This window comes from Fusarium oxysporum, chromosome II (genome assembly GCF_013085055.1).
Source record: "Fusarium oxysporum Fo47 chromosome II, complete sequence".
Classification (NCBI taxonomy): domain Eukaryota; kingdom Fungi; phylum Ascomycota; class Sordariomycetes; order Hypocreales; family Nectriaceae; genus Fusarium; species Fusarium oxysporum.
In genome coordinates, this window is record NC_072841.1 from 3,725,059 (window position 1) to 3,744,614 (window position 19,556).

At 47.7% G+C, this 19,556-nt stretch overlaps 6 protein-coding genes across 6 annotated transcripts; 3 read left to right on the forward strand and 3 right to left on the reverse strand.

The window, feature by feature from the left end:
• Window positions 1-2,377: 2,377 nt before the first annotated feature.
• Window positions 2,378-3,244, reverse strand: FOBCDRAFT_197268 (uncharacterized protein; the record flags this gene model as incomplete). The annotated part of the gene is made up of 1 exon (XM_031174150.2): window positions 2,378-3,244. One exon carries the CDS (start codon window positions 3,242-3,244, stop codon window positions 2,378-2,380), a length of 867 nt encoding a protein of 288 aa, XP_031050935.2.
• Window positions 3,245-4,852: 1,608 nt separating this feature from the next.
• On the reverse strand, window positions 4,853-6,533 carry FOBCDRAFT_257403 (uncharacterized protein; the record flags this gene model as incomplete). The annotated part of the gene is made up of 4 exons (XM_059611202.1): window positions 6,332-6,533; window positions 6,103-6,282; window positions 5,774-6,038; window positions 4,853-5,700 (listed from the first exon to the last, which is right to left on the reverse strand). The coding sequence occupies exons 2-4, from the start codon at window positions 6,199-6,201 to the stop codon at window positions 4,853-4,855; spliced, it is 1,212 nt and encodes a 403-aa protein (XP_059464201.1). The 5' UTR covers window positions 6,202-6,282; window positions 6,332-6,533.
• Window positions 6,534-8,428: 1,895 nt separating this feature from the next.
• Window positions 8,429-11,371, forward strand: FOBCDRAFT_17078 (pyridoxal phosphate-dependent transferase). Its single transcript, XM_031174154.3, has 8 exons — window positions 8,429-8,893; window positions 9,345-9,820; window positions 9,882-10,245; window positions 10,302-10,314; window positions 10,404-10,527; window positions 10,581-10,660; window positions 10,713-10,943; window positions 11,003-11,371. The coding sequence occupies exons 1-8, from the start codon at window positions 8,797-8,799 to the stop codon at window positions 11,019-11,021; spliced, it is 1,404 nt and encodes a 467-aa protein (XP_031050939.1). The 5' UTR covers window positions 8,429-8,796; the 3' UTR covers window positions 11,022-11,371.
• A 576-nt stretch (window positions 11,372-11,947) lies between these two features.
• FOBCDRAFT_215604 (uncharacterized protein) lies at window positions 11,948-12,785 on the forward strand. The gene has a single exon (XM_031174156.3). It carries the CDS (start codon window positions 12,250-12,252, stop codon window positions 12,664-12,666), a length of 417 nt encoding a protein of 138 aa, XP_031050941.1. The 5' UTR covers window positions 11,948-12,249; the 3' UTR covers window positions 12,667-12,785.
• On the reverse strand, window positions 12,786-15,111 carry FOBCDRAFT_215605 (uncharacterized protein). Its single transcript, XM_031174157.3, has 2 exons — window positions 14,451-15,111; window positions 12,786-13,730 (listed from the first exon to the last, which is right to left on the reverse strand). Exons 1-2 carry the CDS (start codon window positions 14,743-14,745, stop codon window positions 13,180-13,182), a joined length of 846 nt encoding a protein of 281 aa, XP_031050942.2. The 5' UTR covers window positions 14,746-15,111; the 3' UTR covers window positions 12,786-13,179.
• A 2,821-nt stretch (window positions 15,112-17,932) lies between these two features.
• FOBCDRAFT_288746 (centromere protein Chl4/mis15/CENP-N) lies at window positions 17,933-19,534 on the forward strand (the record flags this gene model as incomplete). The annotated part of the gene is made up of 1 exon (XM_031174159.3): window positions 17,933-19,534. Exon 1 carries the CDS (start codon window positions 18,017-18,019, stop codon window positions 19,532-19,534), a length of 1,518 nt encoding a protein of 505 aa, XP_031050944.2. The 5' UTR covers window positions 17,933-18,016.
• Window positions 19,535-19,556: the final 22 nt, after the last annotated feature.

The following is a 19,556-nucleotide window of genomic DNA, read 5'->3' on the forward strand; positions in this document are numbered from 1 at the left end:
CCGGTGTTGGTGAAGAGGATTTTATTGCGTATGAGCGTCTCGTGGCACACAATTGCTAGATGGTGGAATGACGAAAGCAATGTAACAAACAGTAGTGACTGGTATAAGAGAAGTCGGGGCTTAAGTCACTGATATTAATTGTAGTAATAAAGGTGTCAAAGTATTTGTTATTGTTGTGCATTGGTTTTCAGTATTTTGTTGCATCGTGGGAGTGGTGATGGTTGCACGAATGTTGCCAACAGCACCCCTAGACCCCCATAGATAAATCTTAAGCGGCAGTAAGATATTCCACGTGATAAGATTATGGAAAGATATTATTGTGATTCTGATAATTGCTAGACCTCACTGACGGGCAGCTATCAAGCAGTGTCAGGGGACCAAGTTCCGAGTGTTAGGACAGGCACCAGCAGCACAACAAGCATTAGAAGAGGGCAAGTTTTCTTTTTCTTTTGTTTTAATCTGATGGAATTAAATCTCTTCATGTTCGAATTTGTTTTCCCTTTTCTGTGCACCACACAAACATTATTATCACGATCACAATCACTGCAACCTCCCCTACATTAACCACCATTCTCTCTCTCTCTCTCTCACACACACACACACATATATATTCCACAGTATTCTTACTTTATTTATTTATTTCTTAAATATATAAATATGCCGACCATCTCATCAGCATGCAGCGCGGACCTTGCCACGACTTTTACTTCCTCTAAATAGCCGAGTTTGATCTCTGCTTCGTGCGGATCGTCTCCCCACGGGAGTAGCCAAGACCAGGCGATCGACCTGGATACATGGAGACCGCGCCCGTCAGTGCGAGACTCCAAATCTTTCACTCCAGATATCAAGTTGGAGGAGATCCCACCAAATGTTGACGAACACGCTCCACCGGACGCGCAGGGCCGGTACCTCATCAAGGACGAAGAGGGTAACTTCCCCTGCACTCAAGCCATTGCCAACACTATCCTCAACGAGTGGCGAAGACAAAATGGCCGAGCGGAAGTCATCCTTTCATACCTCGCGGGGGCCAATGAACCCGCTCACAAAGTCAGATTCTTAGGTGATGAGCACCCGCCTGAGGCTGGACCCTCCAACTTTAAAGTCGACGACCTACCTCCGCTGATCGGTCGTTCGTGTTTCTCCCTTGGAACCCGCTGGAAGTTCCTGAACCTCGAGGGGCGCACATACTGGCAGCCCAGCGACCCTTAGGGAGGGGTGGAGGAACGAGCCAACAAGATCCCCTTCATCGACCATACCGGGGATGAAGCACCCGCTCTGGAACCAAGCCTCGTAGAGGCCGCAAACAACAGCACCATGCCGTTGTCTCTCATACGCAGTCCACTGGACCCAGAGGCCTCTGTCACGGTGGTGGAGCTGGATCAAATCAGCCAAGCTATGACACAATCAAACCTCATGAGCATAGATTTCGCAGCAGTAACAAGTAGCTCAAAACTCTATATTATTATCGAAGCGTTTGTCTATGAACTGTATTAACTATTATGAAAGACACAAAAGGTACGCGTGGAAGAATATTCTCCCCAGTCTGCCAGACATAGAAACTAACAGCAACGACAGTCACACCCGTAAAAGACAACAGGGAATCCATCACAGCCCCTATTCAGTGATGGAAGACCTCGCACAACTCCACACATTCCATGCCGCCAGACAACAAACATCCCCTGGGCTTACCGAGAAGGAAAGAATCGACATAGATAACAGACAGTGGTTATTTGATGTATTCCTCAACCAGCGAGTTCTAGAAGAAGACGACAACTCAAGGAACAAATCTACTCTTTGTCCCAGATTGGGGAACACAATGCAACCCCCTTTATCGACCCGAGCTACGAGATCAACACCCGAAAACCTCTGGCTCGAACCTCCTACCACCGTTTAGCTATTTGGTAGCAAGCCTGGGTCAAGTTTATATGGAAAGACAGGCTCTGGTTGTTTAGGTTGAGAGTTATAGGTTGTTTGGAAGCATCTTTTAACAAGACTGGTCCTATCAATTCTCTAAATAATTGCCATCATGTTGTCTCGTATTCTTTGTTTCAGGATCAGTTTAATGAAACCTGTTGAGTTACATCAAAAGAATTTATTATCATTATTATCATTATGCCTTCCATGAATTGCTAAGTTCTAACCCCTTTAATCGCTGACAACTTTTGTACTTATTCCATATTGATCAATTTGTCGGTAGAGGGTGTGATGGCGTATGTTGAGCCCAAAGTTCGAAACCCTAAGAACAACTCAACTATTTCAGACGAAGAGAATGGCAAGGGACTGCATCCCCAACTTGGCTGGGACTGGGAAGTAGATATTGGTAAACGTTGGACCGTTGACAAAGTTTCGATTCTGGGAGGCCGGCTTCCAACCCTACTCAGAAGCGGGGACGGCCATTTGGATGATGATCAAATCGGATGGTATGCAAATCAACCGAGAACTTGAGAAGGAGATCCATTTGATTTGTGCATGCGTCGGATTGGTAGATGTTATCAAGGTTTCGACTGACAACGTTCCAAGCCCGTACATCAGCAAGAATCGGCCACATGTAGTCGATATAGTCCCATAAGTATCTGTATCTGGTAGGGAAACCTTTATCCAGACTTTTCCATTCTGCATATGAACCGATCTTCCCATCTTTCTCGATATCCAGAACACCAACCATCCGGGTTAGATGGGTTGGTACTTGAAGCATGAAAACTGCTCGATTCTCGGAAGTGACTCCACGAATGCGATGTTCCAACACTGCCCTGGCATTGATAAGCTCATTTACCCAACCACACATTATGGCTCTGATGGCATATAAAACGTCCTCCTTCGCAGGTGCACCTTCTTTCAATATTTCCAGAGGATAATCCCAGTCGACTGCTCGGCAAGGGAGATCCCGGATTTGATCTCGCATATGTCTCGCGAACTCAGGTGACAAGGTTATGATCTCCAGAAGATCAGGGCTCATACAAGTGTCTTCTTCGTGCTCAGTTCCGGAACGTGATCCATCCATGTCATCATCAACGTCGGCGATTTCGCCGCTGAGGGCTTTAAGACAGCCTCTTGCAAAGGTAGCTAGGTCCTCAGTCCATGTACGGGGGCTGTCTTCCTCAGACAAAGCTAGTCGCTCGCGTTCGTCCAGTGCGGTGAGCCACTCATGGTGTTGGGCGATCAGGTCGATTTCAGCTGTTGTAAGCGACTGAATGCCTCTTAACCTGACCCTGATCCTTTCCAAATTTGGTTCAAGATGATCCATTGTGTTTCTCTTTGAAGGTTTGAGAGTCTAGGTTGACTATGCTGGAGGTGAAATTCCATCAGTGGTCGTGGTCGTTTTGGGTCGAGTTCTGTTCCGTCTTCCCAAGCAATCCATGTCCTCCCTAGAATGCCTCGACTTATAGAAATTGTTCTCGGAAAACCTAGTCCTGGACTTGGTGGTCTCCTGAGTTTCCCCCAATTCATCTACAACTTCCTGCATCGCCCGGTTCATGCCACCAGAGAATACCGTATGCAGGGCTTCAAGAACTGGACCTTCGCGCAAGCTCAATCAAGAACCTTTAAGAATAAGTCGATTCTTTCAAAGCGGCTGAAGAGTTTATGTCTTGTCATCATTTCGAGAAGAGAAGGCCGTGATCGCCTCGCCCGAATTGAAGCCTTGGTTACGAGACCGAAAGGAGACAATTACCAGTTCATAACCCAAGGGGATGTTGTCCCTCGCTTCTGTAGGCCAGACATGTGGGGGAATCTCTGGTCTGGTAGTGACGAGCCTCAAGATATCACAAGATCTATTCCAATATTTTGCAAGGGTCTAATGATTACATACCTCAATCTACATCGTGGCAACTCAGCCTAATCAATCCCAGCCAAGTATCGACCATGCAAGCATCTAGCACTAGACTTTCAAACTGGAGATAGATCAGGAATCTCTATTATTGCAATTGATTCTTGATCAAGACCCTTTGTCCATGTTGTCTCATTCCATGGCATATGCTCACCAATGCGCCAACGAACAATGCGGAAAATCAACTAAGGTGCTCTTTCAGTCGACTTCGCGACAGTTTGTATTCTTCTCATGAAATCAACTGACCTCTTCAGACTTCAACAATGATAATCTTGTGTTCGTCGCCAAGCAGGAAAGAATTTCTGACTGCTCATCAGGATACCTCTAACATGGCACTGCACAAGAATCATCCCTCGGCAGGAAACAAACACCGGCTTTCTGATTACACTCTCACAAGTTTACAAGACTTTCTTATTCACTGCCTTGGAGAACATTCCTGATGGGTTGTCGAGGACATTCATGCAAATCATCATCACAACTCCGCGCTGAAAGGGTGAAGAATGGGAATAATCTTTGCTAAGATTATGCCTAAGCTTATCCTAAATCATAAAAGTTTTAGCTAAATATCCTAAGATTAGACAAGGAAGGCCTAAAGTGTATGATTTCTCTTCTAATTTCATGTCCTATCCTGGTGGATGCCTCCCATCTGTTTCCAGCCCCAATCGCCGTGACATCTCCAATGAGTGCGATAATAATGCCCGGAGTGTTTCAAAGTCAATCACGATGCTTGTTAGGTGCATGGTGATAGATACTCTGTATGTACCTCTCGTGATACTGAGTAAAGAACTCGGGTAAATCGGGTGTTTGTTGTCAAACTATCACAGGGATAGCATGCCAGGAAACTCCAGGTCAACTGCTGGCATTGGTCCGTTTCCGTCTGAAAAAAATCCTCCCGACTCCAGCTTAGGGGAGTTCTTAGCCCTGAAGTATAGGCAGACAACGTGAACTGCCATATTGGTTGGCATCGAGTCCAGAGGATGAGCTGCCAAGAAGATGTTGAGCCTGTCGATTAGCTTATTATGTAGTTCAAACATCCCAAGTGCGCGGCAAGATAAATCCAATGAGTATAGTTTCCAGCTCCCTTCTGTTAACGATACGATAAGATGGCTGATGTCCGGCATCGTCGCTGGCTTTGCGGTTTTGCACAGGTTCGATGGGAAGATATTGTAGGACTCGGTTGTTCTGGCGCACGAGTCTTTCCATTGGCGCCGGTTGCTCCTCGAAAACTGTTGTCTTGTCCTTCACAAATCGTTTGAGCCGCGAGATGTTTCCCTGCACAGTACAACCTTCGTGGAAAATTGTGTTGATCCCTGCCACGACATTGGAAGGCTCAGCCCTCAGATCGAAGCTCTCTGTGTTGTCTGCGAATGAGACCTTGTTGACCTTGGCCTTGTTCCGCATAAACACATGCTGTATGGCGACCCTCGAGATACCCACATAAACTGCAGGTGTTGCGCTCTCTGGGCCGGGGATCTCAACCGGCAAACGGTCTGGCATATGTTTGGCTCCGTCTCGGGGGATAAATAGACGGCTGGCGCGCACATACTTTCGGACAATCCTCATGTCCCCATTTGTCACCGTTGACCCACTATTGCCTGGTGTCCAGACATTGTCAAAATAGGTGCCATGGACAGGCACTTGGTGAGGCTCGTCGTTGCTGTCGAGCATGTCCTCGTCATGGTATGCAGCAATCACTGTTTGGTTGGGCTGAACCCACGCCGACGTTGCTTTCCTCGACTTGAGCGTCTTTAAAACGGTTCCCTCATTATCACCATCAGACGCAGTTTGGCTGGTTGAATTCTCTGATAAACCAGTAGAGGGAACTGGCGCTCGTGTTCCATGCCCCGTCGCGTCAGTCTCTCCAGACAGGAGGGCTGCTTCCGCAACATTATTATGTGTGTGCTGCGGGGTCAACTATGATGGCCTTCCTGCCACTTGGTTCTTTACCGAGTGGCATTGTAGCCGACAGAACAGTCACCTTGTCATCCTCATCAAGGTGCTCGAGGACTTGGATGTCTTCGGCGTAGCTCTTCGCGTCTTCAGCCATGGTTGTTAGGGCAGTAGTAACGCTGAAGAACGAGTCCTCTCGGACTTCGGGGTCTTGAGAACCTCTGTCCAGACGCTCTCTTGCTTTGTCGATCTTATCAGCCTCGGTTGAGGTGGGCTCATATGCAGGATAGGCGCTCACGATCGCCAAATCAATATTGTTTAACTGGTAGCTTGAGTTCAGCAATCTATCAACGATAAAGGCGTGATCTTTTCGGGCAGATAAATACCTTGTTCGTTGAGTCGGTCGGCGACCTCGCTCTTTTCAGAGTCTGGGCCAGCCTCTTTCCAGCCGCACTCGTGCTCCATCGATCCGGTTCTTCATCCATTCGTCAAGCCTTCGTGGCACGACCAGGTGATTTTTACTGAAGCTCACCGCGATCCTCGCAGCCGCATGTTCGCGGTGTTTCCTGATGCTTGTCAGTGTGAACTAATTATTGTGCGTTTCATGTGGCCTACTGTGCATCTCGTAGTGACGAGCACGCCTGCACCGGGCACGTCCTGCTCAATCAAGTATTCTGACAGAGCGGAAAGGTGGGTTTGATTTTCATCTCAAACATATCAGCGTTGTAGATTCTCGAATAAGAGTATTTCTGGTCTGATAATAACATATATATAATTATGTTGAAGAAATTTCTTCTTTCCAAGTTGGAGTTGTGTTGCTGTACACCTTAAGGAGAGAATGCGTACAGAGTAGCCCCGCTTTGATCAAGCAGTGTATCTCTCTGGCTGAGAGTGTTATGTAAGCGGTTTGTTTCCAACTCGCAGTGATGGCCAGTGAAGGTACGTATACCTAGGTAAGTACTATAGGTAGTCTCATAGATGATAATGCGATGTCACTATTATGTATATTCGTGTTGAAAATCTATCGCTGGAAGTTCAATGATTAGGCAGTTTGTGTTTATGCGGATCAAATATCAGAAAACTTGGCATGAATGAGTATATTATGTATCAAGACAAACCTGAACAGATAATCCTGGATGCTATCTTCCTTTTCTGCCTGTCCTGTTGCGATAATTGTCAACCAAAGGAACTGGTGAACAGAGGAGCATTATTAAATACCCTAGAGCTTCACCAATTCATATCAGTTCTTGCCAAGACTTGGGTATCGCTAGCTCTCTCAGTTCAGGTACTTCTTACTGGAGAAATGTTGCTACGTAGCTCAACTACTCCTGGCTATGATGCCTGTCAGTTTAATGCGTTTGCGCGAATAATCAAAACAGTCTCGGTGCGTATCGCCGTTATACGGCGAGGCCGTCCCGTTCCGCGGCGCAGTCTAGGTGAGCACGGTGAGCATGGAGATACCAACCCTCGTCGGTATCGAAAACGTTCCACACGATGTCTTGGTAACGTGTCTGTCTCATGATTCGACAAGTTGTAAGTGGTCTCTCGAGGCTCACGGACCCGCGAGATCGGGACCAACCGGGCTGCTTCCTTTTGCTCTATCAGGACAAGATATCTTTTTCTGGATGTTCTAGCGAGCTTCTAGAGTGTTTCAGGCTCGGGTTCTCACCGAGCTTCCCTTTTAATCTGATGCGCGACATTTCACATGGACGAGGACATCAGCCCTGAGGTTCTGGCTGTGTTGGAGTTGATCGTTGGAGTTGCAGTTGAAGCTAGGGGGCCGGGCCGGCAGTCCAAGCTCCGGACCAGTTGGTGTTGAGCTTGACTCGCTGTCCTGGGGTCGGAGACACTGTGGGTAAGGGAAGAGACCAAACTGGGGTTTTATGTAACGATATCGAGGTTAGACCCTCTGAGATCGTCACAATGCCAATGTATGCGGGTCTTGACCGGACTCAAACGTCCCGGTCAGGTTGAGATTGGGCAGAATATGAGGGAAGAGAATGTAAACGAAGTAACAATAAGAATTGAACTTATTGTTCTGAGTAGGTTATACTGAGGTGAATTCCTTGGTCACCTCAATATTACCCCCACCTAAGCTCTTGAGCTAGCATTTATGGACAGTAGCAGTACGTCACTTTGCTTGTCATTGAGGTGAGCTTCAAATAACTGCGCGGCGGCCAAATGATAAAGAGAAAACTTGAAAAAGCTGGGCAAAACTCAAATGATTGGACAGAGCTGGCAACGTGCATATCTGTTAGAGAAGCGTCTCGACTTTCAAACGACATGACATGTCGTATCAGGCTGCGAAAAGGGGGGTATCTACCCCAGGATTAACGCTGTAATGGAACGTCAAAGCTGCGAATAGTGGCATGCTTGAGAGATTATGCGTCCTGCTTTGGACACTCGGTGTGAGCTGTTTGGCGATCATGTTCGATCTCGGGGCGAATTCTGGCTACCTCAACACGCAACACGATAATTACTTAGCCAGAGAATTGACTCTAGAGATGCCGTTTTCCGTTACGGGTGAGGCATCAGCCCAATCCAATCCAATTGCAGCTCTGTTCTTCACCACCTCCTTCACCTTGCAGCCCAGGTCAATGCTCACCTGGCTCCTGGGGCCTCACAGACCAACTGACCAGGCACTGTTTACAGTTGCTAGACGCTGAATGGCCTCTTTTTTTCTTTTCTTCTGCTTTTATTCCTGCTGTGGTACAGTACTTGGAGAGGCAACCTAAAAGGTCCCACCCCCGAATTTTTCTGTGCTTTAGTGACCAAGGCCATTACTGGTTTTTTTTTGCACTTATATCCAATCCCCCGTAAACATCCACATCGTGTTTTCCTCGTCCCTCTCCCTTCTTTCTTCTCTTCTTGAGATAGATCATCTCTTCCCCCGCCGACATCTTGATCTGGCTGTCGCAACTATTGTGACTTGCATGACTGGGCCTCACTAGAGCCGTATTGCCAGCTTCCCATTACCTAACCTAGTCCTACTAGGAATCACCACGTCGACTACCTAATCAAATACCACTCCAACCTTTTTTCAAATTCCTTCTCTTTATCCCTCTTCTCACATCGCCATCATGTCTTTCAGTGGACGCAAATTCTCTATCAACCGCCATACTGGCGCCCCCAAGACCCTCACTCGTCGTTTCAGTACGACTGAGCCTTCGATGAACGGTAAGCCTTTTGTCTCTCCTTTGTATGTGGCGTTTCTCGCCCAACTGCACTCTCAAGACGGCTTTATATGTCTTCAGCTTGAAGATTATACTTCAAGCTCTCCAGTACCATATTGTCTAGCTTCATGAGCTATTTGCAACCATCAAAGAACACCGAAACCTCATCTACTCTCCTCACCGTTTTCTTACCTCCCCTCACCGTCCCGCCTTTTCACTCTCACTACCGGCGCCACTGGCGCGTTACTTTCCCCTCTCTGTTCCTAATAATCCCTGTCATTCTGCCCCTCCATGAACTGAACCCCTCCAAATCCGCCTTAGATGAGCTACATAGGAGCTTGGCTGCAGCTGCAGCTCTGCCCCACAACGTCATAATTCAACTCTCTAACATGGTAGAGAGATTGTATCATAATAACAGTACCCAATCACATTATACTAATTCAATATCTTGTTAGAATTCCAATCCAAGGTTCATCGTCAGTTCCGAAGTGCCCATGAAGGTCATATGCCCCACGCTGGTCTCGATGCCAGCCGATCATCAACCGGTGTTATCTGGTGTACAGAGCGAGCTTCCGAGTATGGCTATCTCGAGAACCCTGATGCGTGGGCCAATCTTGGTCAGGGTGCTCCTGAAGTTGAGGACGATATCGAAGGCTGCTTCCCCAGACCTGAAACCATTAACATCTCAATGGCTGGTCGAGAGTACGGTCCTACAGCTGGTATCAAGCCCTTGAGAGAGGCTGTTGCTAAACTGTACAACGAGGCTCATCGTCAGGGAAAGGAGAGTCAGTATACTTGGGAAAACGTTGCTATCGTCCCAGGTGGTCGCGCGGGTCTCATCCGTATCGCCGCCGTTCTCGGCAACTCATACCTGTCTTTCTTCTTACCCGACTATACGGCTTACAATGAGATGTTGAGTCTTTTCAAGAACGTGCGTTTTACTCTAGCGAAAAATTTATGCTTGGTGGTGGGGTGCTGACAAAATCTCACAGTTTGCCGCCATTCCCGTCCCTCTGGCTGAAGAGGACGGCTACCACATTCACCCTGACAAGATTGCCGAGGAAATTGCCCGTGGTACCTCTGTCATTCTTACCTCGAACCCTCGCAACCCCACTGGCCGTGTTATCGCCAACCCGGAGCTTGCGGAGATCCAGGACATTTGCCGAGACAGAGCCACATTCATCAGTGACGAGTTCTACTCGGGATACAATTACACATCCAATTGCGATGGCTCGACAATATCAGCGGCAGAGAACGTGGATGACGTCGACGAAGATGATGTTCTGATCATTGATGGTCTCACCAAGCGCTTTCGTCTGCCCGGTTGGAGAATTGCTTGGATCCTGGGACCCAAGGGTAAGCACACCAAACAATCTAAACACCAAGAAAAGACACTGATTTTGTCCTTCTAGAATATATCAATGCGTACGTTTTATCTTGAATTTTCTCTGAACTTTTTGAGTCACTTTTGTTGGTACCCCTTTTCTGCCATAGGATGACTGACATACTCGTAGCATCGGTTCATGCGGATCTTACCTCGATGGTGGTGCCTGCCATCCTTTCCAGGAAGCTGCTATTCCCATGCTTGAGCCCAGTGTGGTCAAGAATGAGATGATTCACCTCCAGTCTCACTTCAGAGTAGGTCTCACGGATTAAGTCAAACAAGACATGAGAGACTAACTATTTCTTAGGACAAGCGTGACTTCGTCGTTCGACGTCTCCGTGAGATGGGTTTCATCATCAAGTATGTCCCTGACTCGACCTTCTACCTGTAAGTCTTCACCTACCCAAGATTCATTTGAATGAGACTAAACGATCATCAGCTGGCTCAACCTTGAAGGTCTTCCCGAGTCCATCTCAGATGGTCTCAACTTCTTCCAGGCTTGTCTTGAAGAGAAGGTCATTGTGGTGCCCGGTATCTTCTTCGATCTTAACCCTTCGCGCCGTCGTGATCTATTCGACTCCCCTTGCCATCACTTCGTGCGACTATCTTACGGTCCCCGCATGGATGTTCTCAAGATGGGAATGGACGCCATTGAACGTGTTGTTCAGAAGTGAGTTCCAGTTCAACCAATACCTCGTCGTAGTGGTTTATAGAGCTAACACGCTGCAGGCACCGAAAGCTCAACTAAGCCGTCTCCTAAAACAACCAAGACCTATGCTTGCTTGAAAGTTTGGCTCAACCACATGAGTTATGTGTTATTTTATTGCCTGAGCCGGGTTGTTGACGAGCTTTGCGCTTTGACAATTTTGAGACACCTCAGAGTATTATCTCACAGAGACAGCAGATATGTTGTCACAACTGTTATGCATGGCAAATGCACGCAGTTTGGCAATAAGTTAAGCTGAGGTTACACGAGAATTAGTATTGAAAGAGATCATCCCTGTCATAGATGGAGGGGTCTGCTAGATCGTCTCAGACAGTTGTATCCATCGTTATTTTTCCTAATGAATCGTCCTCGTCTCGGATTCTTTGATATTACTTGAAAACCACAATTAGTCCTCTGTCACTTGATCATGGTCTGACTAAATACTCTCTATCAGTCACACCCTTTTTGGCAAGTTACCCCACGCTGAGCATAAAGACGACACCCATGAACTCTAGACCGCCGCATCTATGCAGATGCATTTATCACGCCTTATTCCGCCCTCAAGTCCCCTCATCCAGCTCATATCGCCATCGCCCCTGCTGCCGCTCGGATGAGACCCTGAATTAGCCTTTCAAAGGTGATAATCCTATCAGAAGTTCAGGTGATGGCGACATTGCACTGAGGCGTAGATCTACCCGCTCGTCTCGCTCAAAAGTCCCGATCTCTTTATAAAACAAGCAAAAATGGCCGAAAGGACGATACCCGCTGTGGATAATTCTTGATGTGAGGTCGAGTCCCCCACTGTAACTATGTAGTTTGTGGTGTCCTGGTAGTTGGCCAATACGAACAACTGTAATGCTTCTCCTAGCAAAGGCGAAATTCGACAAACTACTATGATAAATAAGATGTTTTCAGGTATCTTATGATAATTATGTCATGAATCTCGATCCCTTCTGGTTGTTTGAGTGCTGGAATATGGAAGACAATGGAGCGACTAGTTCTAGAATTGGCGCAGGGATTCTTAGTGGCTGGCCTACTCTATCGGCTTCCATTTTTTTCTATCCTCCTCCTAACTTAATTCCATGACACTCTCACATCGACCTTCAACTTCTCAGTATAATAATCCATCAATAGAAAACCCCAGAATCATTTAGACTCAGAAAGTCTGTCGATTCAAACAAGACGCATCATATAGTGAGAGTTCCGTGCTTTAATACACTCATAAAGCACTCTCCCTCAACGAGTGAAGCCATAACCACTCGGCCACATTATGCTCAAGCGGCTCCCACGCCTTACAATCACTCGTCTATACAACACTACATTTGCACCTCGCTTCTCCAGTACAATGTCCAGCAACGATCAGCAAACGCAGACAGGGTCCAGCGAAGCTAAGGACACCAACAAGACACCACTTCCTCTTCCAGCCCCAGAACACGCCGCCGCAGACCAGGGCGATGACGTGACGTCTCTTCGTGTGGGCGAGTCTGTTAAGCTCGACGCCATGGGCCCGCTCGTTGTAAACACAGATGGAACTATGGGTAGGATTGGAAACTGGGCGGGTATGACTGAGCATGAGAGGGCGCAGACGTTGAGATTGTTGGGAAAGAGGAATAAGGAGAGGATGGATGTTCTCAAGGCTAAGAAAGCGGAGGAGGAGCAAAAGTCAGGCACCAATGCCGAGAAATGAGGGTGATTTAATGCTACGAGGAATGATAGAAGCCCTCGGATGTTCGGATGATGCGATGAGGAAACTGGAAATTAGATGCAATGGATGATATTACGACTCATCTCACAGACACAGAATAGACTTTTTGAACGTGTTGAACCTTAAGAAACTAGTTACGGAAACGATGTATCGTATACCCGTTGATATCATTGCAAAACAAAAAAGCCCTCCCAGTTTGTCCTGTCATCCGAACCCAGGGACTGGTCTCTATCAGTTGCCTTCAAACAACCATGTATATCCATCATATCGTCATCCACTGAACGTCACCTCACGAAACCTCGCGATATTTTAGGTTGTGCACCATACCAGGCAGCCTTGATGGCTAGCCTCAGTGCCCCATCATCATGCACCATGTATCCCAGAAATTGTTGAAAAGATCAGAATTAAACGCCACATTGCCTTCCCCAAATGCTCCGAGCCAGAACGCCGCCCGTCTTTGTCACCGTATTGTCTTCCCCAACGCTATACGTCGGATCACCTCGTCTCCTCCTTGACGGCGGACTTAGCTTTTGACTCGGACTTGTCGGTAGACTTGGACGCAGCAAACTCCTTCCATAATGTGACAATCTCGTCATTGCCTTCGTTCTTTTCAACAAGGAGGTTCTTGAGCCACTTGTTCTCCATCTCGAGCTGTTGGACTTTGCTCTCCAGGACGGAGACCTTCTCGGACATCTCCTTGGCGGACTTCTCAAGGGCTTGCTCACGCTGCTTCTTCTTGATGCGGAAGCGAGCACTAGCAGCAGTATTGCGCCTTCGCTTGTCCTCCTCGGCAGCATGACGGGAGGCTTCCTCAAAATTGAGGCTTCCGCGGCCGGCACCAGGGCCACTCTCAGAGCCGCGCTTCTCGGTTGAAGGCTGAGGAGTAGCTTGCTGACCGTAATGGGGGGCTTGTTGCTGTTGCTGGACGGGCTGGTAGCCCGCGGGGGCGTTGGGCTGCATAGATGGGAAGTTCTGAGCACCATCCGCGAAGCCGTTCAAAGGAGTAGACGGGTAGGTGCTGGTAAAGTCGGGGAAGCTAAAATCGCCTGCCATCATAATGTGGTCAGTTTATGTCGAGAAGAGTCAAGTGTCATGACGAAGACGAGAAGAAGATCGTAGACATTGAGAGTTGAAGAGTAACAGATAGTCTTGCATAGGCCCTTGAGGCCTGGGGAGGCAGGCTTTCCCAACTTGGGAAGTGGTTGTGAGGTGCAGGGGTGTAAGTCGATGTCGTGATCAGTGCCGGCAAATCACGAGATATTGCACCATAGACACCACCGTCCTCCAGCCACTGATATCGAGCTGGGGATCCCAGGCGGGCCACACTCAAGTAGACTTGCGTCGGGGGGACAACTTGTCCCCAATGACAGAAGGGCGTGATGCACATCGGGAGCAGGGCTCTCAACTGAAGGTGGGGGTAGTAAGGTTAATGGCCAGTGAAGCAGTAGAGACGCTGTTCATTGCCGATTTCAGGGTCAGGGTGTATGAGGCCAGGATTTTGACTATCCGCTTGGACAGTGGCCATACGTCTGGAGGAGAGAAGGGAAAAACATGAGGGACAACAAAAATGAAGCAAGACGGATATCAGCTCATCTGTGGCATCTTTGCAGGTAGAAATTTATGAACAGAGGCTCTGCTTTGTGACAAAACCAATGCTCCCGTCTTGACTCCGTCTTTGTCTCATTTTCCATGCTTCGAACTGTTCTTTTCAACTTGGCGCGGCCATAGGGAAATAAATGCCATACTGCAGAGATAGCAAAACTCACCCTGGATGAAATCAAAGCTGTTGGGGTTAATATCACCAACAACTGAGGGAGCCGGGGTCATTCCATCAGAAGGCGAGGTGCTTTGAGGAGCCTCAATATCAACCTTCAGAGGCTGAGCCTGATAGTCGGTGTTCTGACCAGTCTCAAAGTCGAAGAACTGAGTGTTGGTGAAAAGAGCGAGATCCTCCTCCATGTTGAAAGGCTCCTCGTGGGCAGTCTCCTGACGGTTGATGGCGTTGAGGTCGCGAAGATACTGCGACACATTGGGGCCGCGACGACCGTTGAAGTTTGACATTTCGGTGGTTTAATCGAGGTCAATAACTCTTTCTTTCAAAATTTTCTCCAATAACAATATGAATTCCTCGTCGTCCCTTCAATCGATGGTCGACGTTTCGTTCGGTACCAGTTCCGAAAGCGGCTCAGCGAGAATGAGCGGGGTTTTGTATGGACAAATTTGCAGAAGCCCTGGTGACTCAATAAAGACAGTCACAGCCACAATCACAAGTCGATGGCTGTCGTAGTCGGTGATGTACTTGAGCGGTCGTCGGTGGTGTTGTCGTCGAAATCCAGGATCGAAATTAGCAGTGAATGTATTCCGAGGTTGATTCTGGGGGAATTTGAGGGGAGGAAGTGGAGGAAGAAAGAACAGGCAGTCAAGTTGGTTTTCTCAAAGTGGATGCTGAGGTACTTGCGAGTTGAGGCCGATAACCGCCGAAGCCACTACGGAGTGGGTAGTGAGCTGAGGGCAGTCACTGGACAATTCGTGGGATAGTGGGTGGCATCCCCTAGAGGTTTAGTGGGTTGTAATGGATGGGAACCAGCCTTTTTGGCGATGAGATTTGAAGAGAGCCTAGAACATGGGTCTCTTCGGCGAATAGCACAACAGTCTTCGAATGTCGCAATACGTATCTCAGGATGATTTATGTTGGTTGTGACCTATTCTTTGTTGTTGCCGCTGGTTTATTGTAGAACTCTATTCAAAACCTCAATTCATTGCCCTTTTTGCAACTCAATAACCCTCAACTGGTATTCATGATCGATAGGCTCATAGTGTAGAATCTGATTACCAAGCGTCCCCGAGCAAGTGTTACCTGCAAGACCGTCGGCTTGCTTAACAATCACGCAGATGATGGTTCCAGCCGTCATGGATTTCCCCTCTCACACCCCACGCAAACCACCAACCAGAGAGTTACACCAGCCCTCAAGTGTAACAGGGGGGATGGCTACCTCAAGCGACGACAGTTCAGGCTGTTAATTGTGATGTAAGTAATACGGAATTTCTCTACAGAGCATAAGGAATCAAAACGAATGTATGTTGAAGTTGATGAACTGTTAAATAACTCATCACTTCAAGCACTGCACTTTGCAATATTCTTCGTGTGAACAGTACATAATTTGACTCTACCCATTGTACACAAAACATCAGCCATGGCGGAAATTCAACTCCCCGCCCCCCTGTCGTTCATCTGCAGATTTTCTCGCTTTCATCTGAAAACGTGGGTTGTCCTTATTCCTTGCCGTCCCTTCTCCGCTTCGGAATGTGAGACGTCTTTGTCAAAACACCAATCCATCAATCCCAATGAGTGATTATTTCACAAATTATCACACCAGCGTGGGTTGGCTTGCTCTCCTTTACCTCAAAAGGGATGAACTGCGACAAAGAGACACTCCACTCGTGCATCTTTGGCGTTGGTGTCACAGCCGACAGGGAGCTTCACCCGACAAAACAGCAAAATTAGAGCGCCCATGGAAACGTGGAAATACGATCAGCCAAGCCACCGCAACGTTTCTGATGCTCTGCAGGTGGCGATTCCGGACAGGCTCGGGGAGTTCGTTCGGCTCTTTGCCTCAGTCGAATAACTCAACCTAACCGTATCGTTACAAGTCTGTTGTTTTGGTTTTCGCTAACTCTAGTTTCTTGCGCTGAGCCGAATAATCGGTGAACGGATTTCACGCACAAAGGACGTTTCCCTTTAAAATTCGGCAGTTGAGCCTCGGAATGAGAGGAAGCTCAGATTACTGGAAAGACATCTTCTTCTGCTCAAGACTAAACATTCCAAAGTTCAGAAGCAAAACAACGGCACTGTTCTGTATAGGTAGTTTTCTGAGCTAGCCCCCACTTGCATACATGGTTAACGGTCTTCATCACACTCATGTATTGTGATAGTCCCGGGCAGGCTGACAGGTTCTCTCATCTTTGTCTGCTGGGTTGCATATGATCCAGCCTCAAGGGTCCCTCGTGCGCTTTTGCGGCTGCAAGTTGGAACCGAGTGGAGGTCATCCCTTGCTTGCGCGTGGGCAAAGTCAATCATGATCCAACCGTAAACCTCTTGGCTAGCTTCTTGTTGGTTGGTACGATTCCTTGAGTTGAGCCGACGCTGAATCTCAGGATCCGGACATTTCCCGAACTCCCCGTCAAAATTGGGGCCCCCAGGAATGAACTGGGATCTCTTGTGGAAATCCTTCTCATTCCATCTCCAAAAAGAAAGTGTCCCCGGTTTGAACAACGACTCGCTTGTCTGCGGCCCCAGGTCACTAGAAGAAAATTATGACACATATTATTGAGGCTCTGGAGATAGGCCTACCACGGGCTTATTACCTTCCGTTGCACCTCGGAGTTGGTGTTCCTTTCGATGCATCATTTGTATTACACTGCAGGATCCTGGATGCATTTGTTCCTTCAATCCTTAGCCCGTCTTGAAAATCTGTCGGACAGATCTGCAGGATCCTGTCGAAACGTCATAGCCCCTGCCCCTCGACTACGTGGGGGCATTTATGAAGCCAATCCAGAGAGAGTTCTGAACAGACACAGAAAATCAATTCCCAGCGCGGCCCGCGGTTGTAGTCAATGATTTGCCCCATTACATCAAGACCAAGATGAGTGATGACTTCCGACGGTAAAATCCATCAGGGCTAATTGGACCCTGTAGTCAGCCCGTCATCGGAACCAAACTTTGTGAACGCCAATCCCTTTGGTAGTGGAACCGCGGTTATCTGGTTCTGACAAGAAGCCATGAGACACTGGAAACTCTGAACCAATCAACTACTTCTCCGAGTTGGCCCACGATCATGTCCGAGTCGACCCATCGTTAGAGCCGAGTCGTTGTTTCGACTTCTTATGAGAGGAGCATTTTATCCCGAAGAAAAGCGGCAAATGCAATCTGAAGCTGTCCAGGCATATCGAGTGTCTCACACATCCAGATACGCTGTGAATCCTCAAATCCGTAGTTCAGGTTGTAGGAAGATAGTGGCTGTATATCACGTGATAAAACACGTGATCGGTGTATGAGATGCCTCTGTCCGAGATCGTTGCTGGTCCGTGCATTCAATTGCCCTTGGTTGGATTGGTTTGAGACGCGACTCCAAAGCGAATATCGCGTCTTATCGAAGCGTTCAAGCACTGTTTATCGACTTATCTGTCTAAAGGGCTAATTAATCAACCCAACCCAGTTAGACGTCAATTAAGGGGGCAGCCTTGCGGAGTTTCTCAACGCATGCCTCGTTCAACATCTCAAATGGTTACTGTGACTTTACCATTGTAATCACAAACAACCAAACAAACAACAATGGCCCGCTACTCTATCCCAACAAAAGCCAGGCTTCCGTCATCATTACGAGTTGATGCATCTAATCCTGCTGTTGTCAAGAGTCTCAATAGACTCTCACGAGAGTCTCTTATTTCCCTGGCACTAGACTGGCTTGACGATGAGAGTCTCCCGAATTCTATTCCTTACATTGAGAGGAGGGATGAAGACGACGATGAAGAAAATGACGATCTTTACCCTCCCTGTCAAACTATTGACGAATTACAACAACTTTATTTCGATATGCAGCAACAAAAAGGGTCAAAAAGAGATGTTGTCAGCCGTATTGTTGAGGGTGATTGGAGACTTGGCCTGACATTATTTCAACTAGCCATGGCCGATATGGCCTATTTCGAACAGAACCCAACATCTCAAAAATGGTCAGCCTATCAGATTCTGCCTCTTAAGCAGCCTTCTCAAGATGCCGGCGAGGACCAGGTGCTCAGAGTCGACCAAGAAAGTTTAACAATACCTCGGTTTCATCCATCAACTTTTCTCCAAAACCTTCAAACCCATGTGCTACCTGACGTCAAGGCACATTATCACTTTCACCGACCTACAGCCATACCTGTTCTACTACTGCGCATTTTCGTCATAGATTCGCCCTACAACACGGACTTTGCTCTTTCAAGTCGGAACCCAAATGGCACAGCAACAAACTTCGACTCTTCAAGGACAGTGTACATTGCGTTTCCCGATGGATCACCTGCTTTGTACATTACGAAATCGCAAGCTACAGGCAACAGTGGCTCAGGAGAGTCTAAGAGTTTACATAGCTTAATCGTGGATGGGGTACCCAAGGCTCTCTCACGCCCACGTGAACGATACACTCTCAAATCAGGAAACCTTCAAAGCAAGAACTTGGATGCACTTCTAGAAAAGAAGGGATCTGGACGCACAAACTCCGCAGGAGGTGGCTGGAGCATCTACTCCAATGAGGCCACAAAGATATCTCCATTGGATACCGTTATTCCAACTCCACCACTATCTCGAGAATCATCGTCCTCAAATCTCAGCCTCAAGCGGGGAGTGTCATTCACTGAATCTGAACGAGTTGCAAAGAAATCGAGATTGGTTGCCAAGGCTCGGTTCGGCGATTCGGGTTTTGTCACTGATGGTAAAGGAGTGGAAAAGGTTGACATCATCATACAGGATCCATTTCCTTCTATAAGTGAAGATACTGGCGATACAGAAGAGAATGAAGATGACGCCACGGCAGGGAGCAAGAATCGACGAAAGAGCAAGATTACGGCCGTTGTTCGAGAGGCGAATATCACAGCAGAAGAAGACAACGACGATACCATCTCTTCAGATCGATGGACACCAACTATCAAAGTTACATTTTCTGGAACACATGTATGGGCTGGCGTACGGCAACTTGTAGAGGCTGGCATAATAGATGGAGAGCGGATGCCGGGGTGGATGACAGGAGAAGAGGGAGTAACAACAGGACTTGTGAGGCATGGAAGAATACGTGGATACAAGGGCTCAGGGATGTGAAACAAATGTTGGATCTATAACG

What these genes read in the sequence shown, in the direction of transcription:
- FOBCDRAFT_215605 (XM_031174157.3), bottom strand. Translation starts at nt 14,745, where the DNA reads ATGTCAAACTTCAACGGTCGTCGCGGCCCCAATGTGTCGCAGTATCTT. An exon ending in CAGCTTTGATTTCATCCAGG is followed by an intron (nt 13,731 to 14,450) that starts GTGAGTTTTGCT and finishes TTATGATGGCAG; the next exon opens with GCGATTTTAGCTTCCCCGAC.
- FOBCDRAFT_17078 (XM_031174154.3), top strand. Translation starts at nt 8,797, where the DNA reads ATGTCTTTCAGTGGACGCAAATTCTCTATCAACCGCCATACTGGCGCC. An exon ending in GACTGAGCCTTCGATGAACG is followed by an intron (nt 8,894 to 9,344) that starts GTAAGCCTTTTG and finishes ATATCTTGTTAG; the next exon opens with AATTCCAATCCAAGGTTCAT. An exon ending in CCTGACTCGACCTTCTACCT is followed by an intron (nt 10,661 to 10,712) that starts GTAAGTCTTCAC and finishes AACGATCATCAG; the next exon opens with CTGGCTCAACCTTGAAGGTC.
- FOBCDRAFT_215604 (XM_031174156.3), top strand. Translation starts at nt 12,250, where the DNA reads ATGCTCAAGCGGCTCCCACGCCTTACAATCACTCGTCTATACAACACT.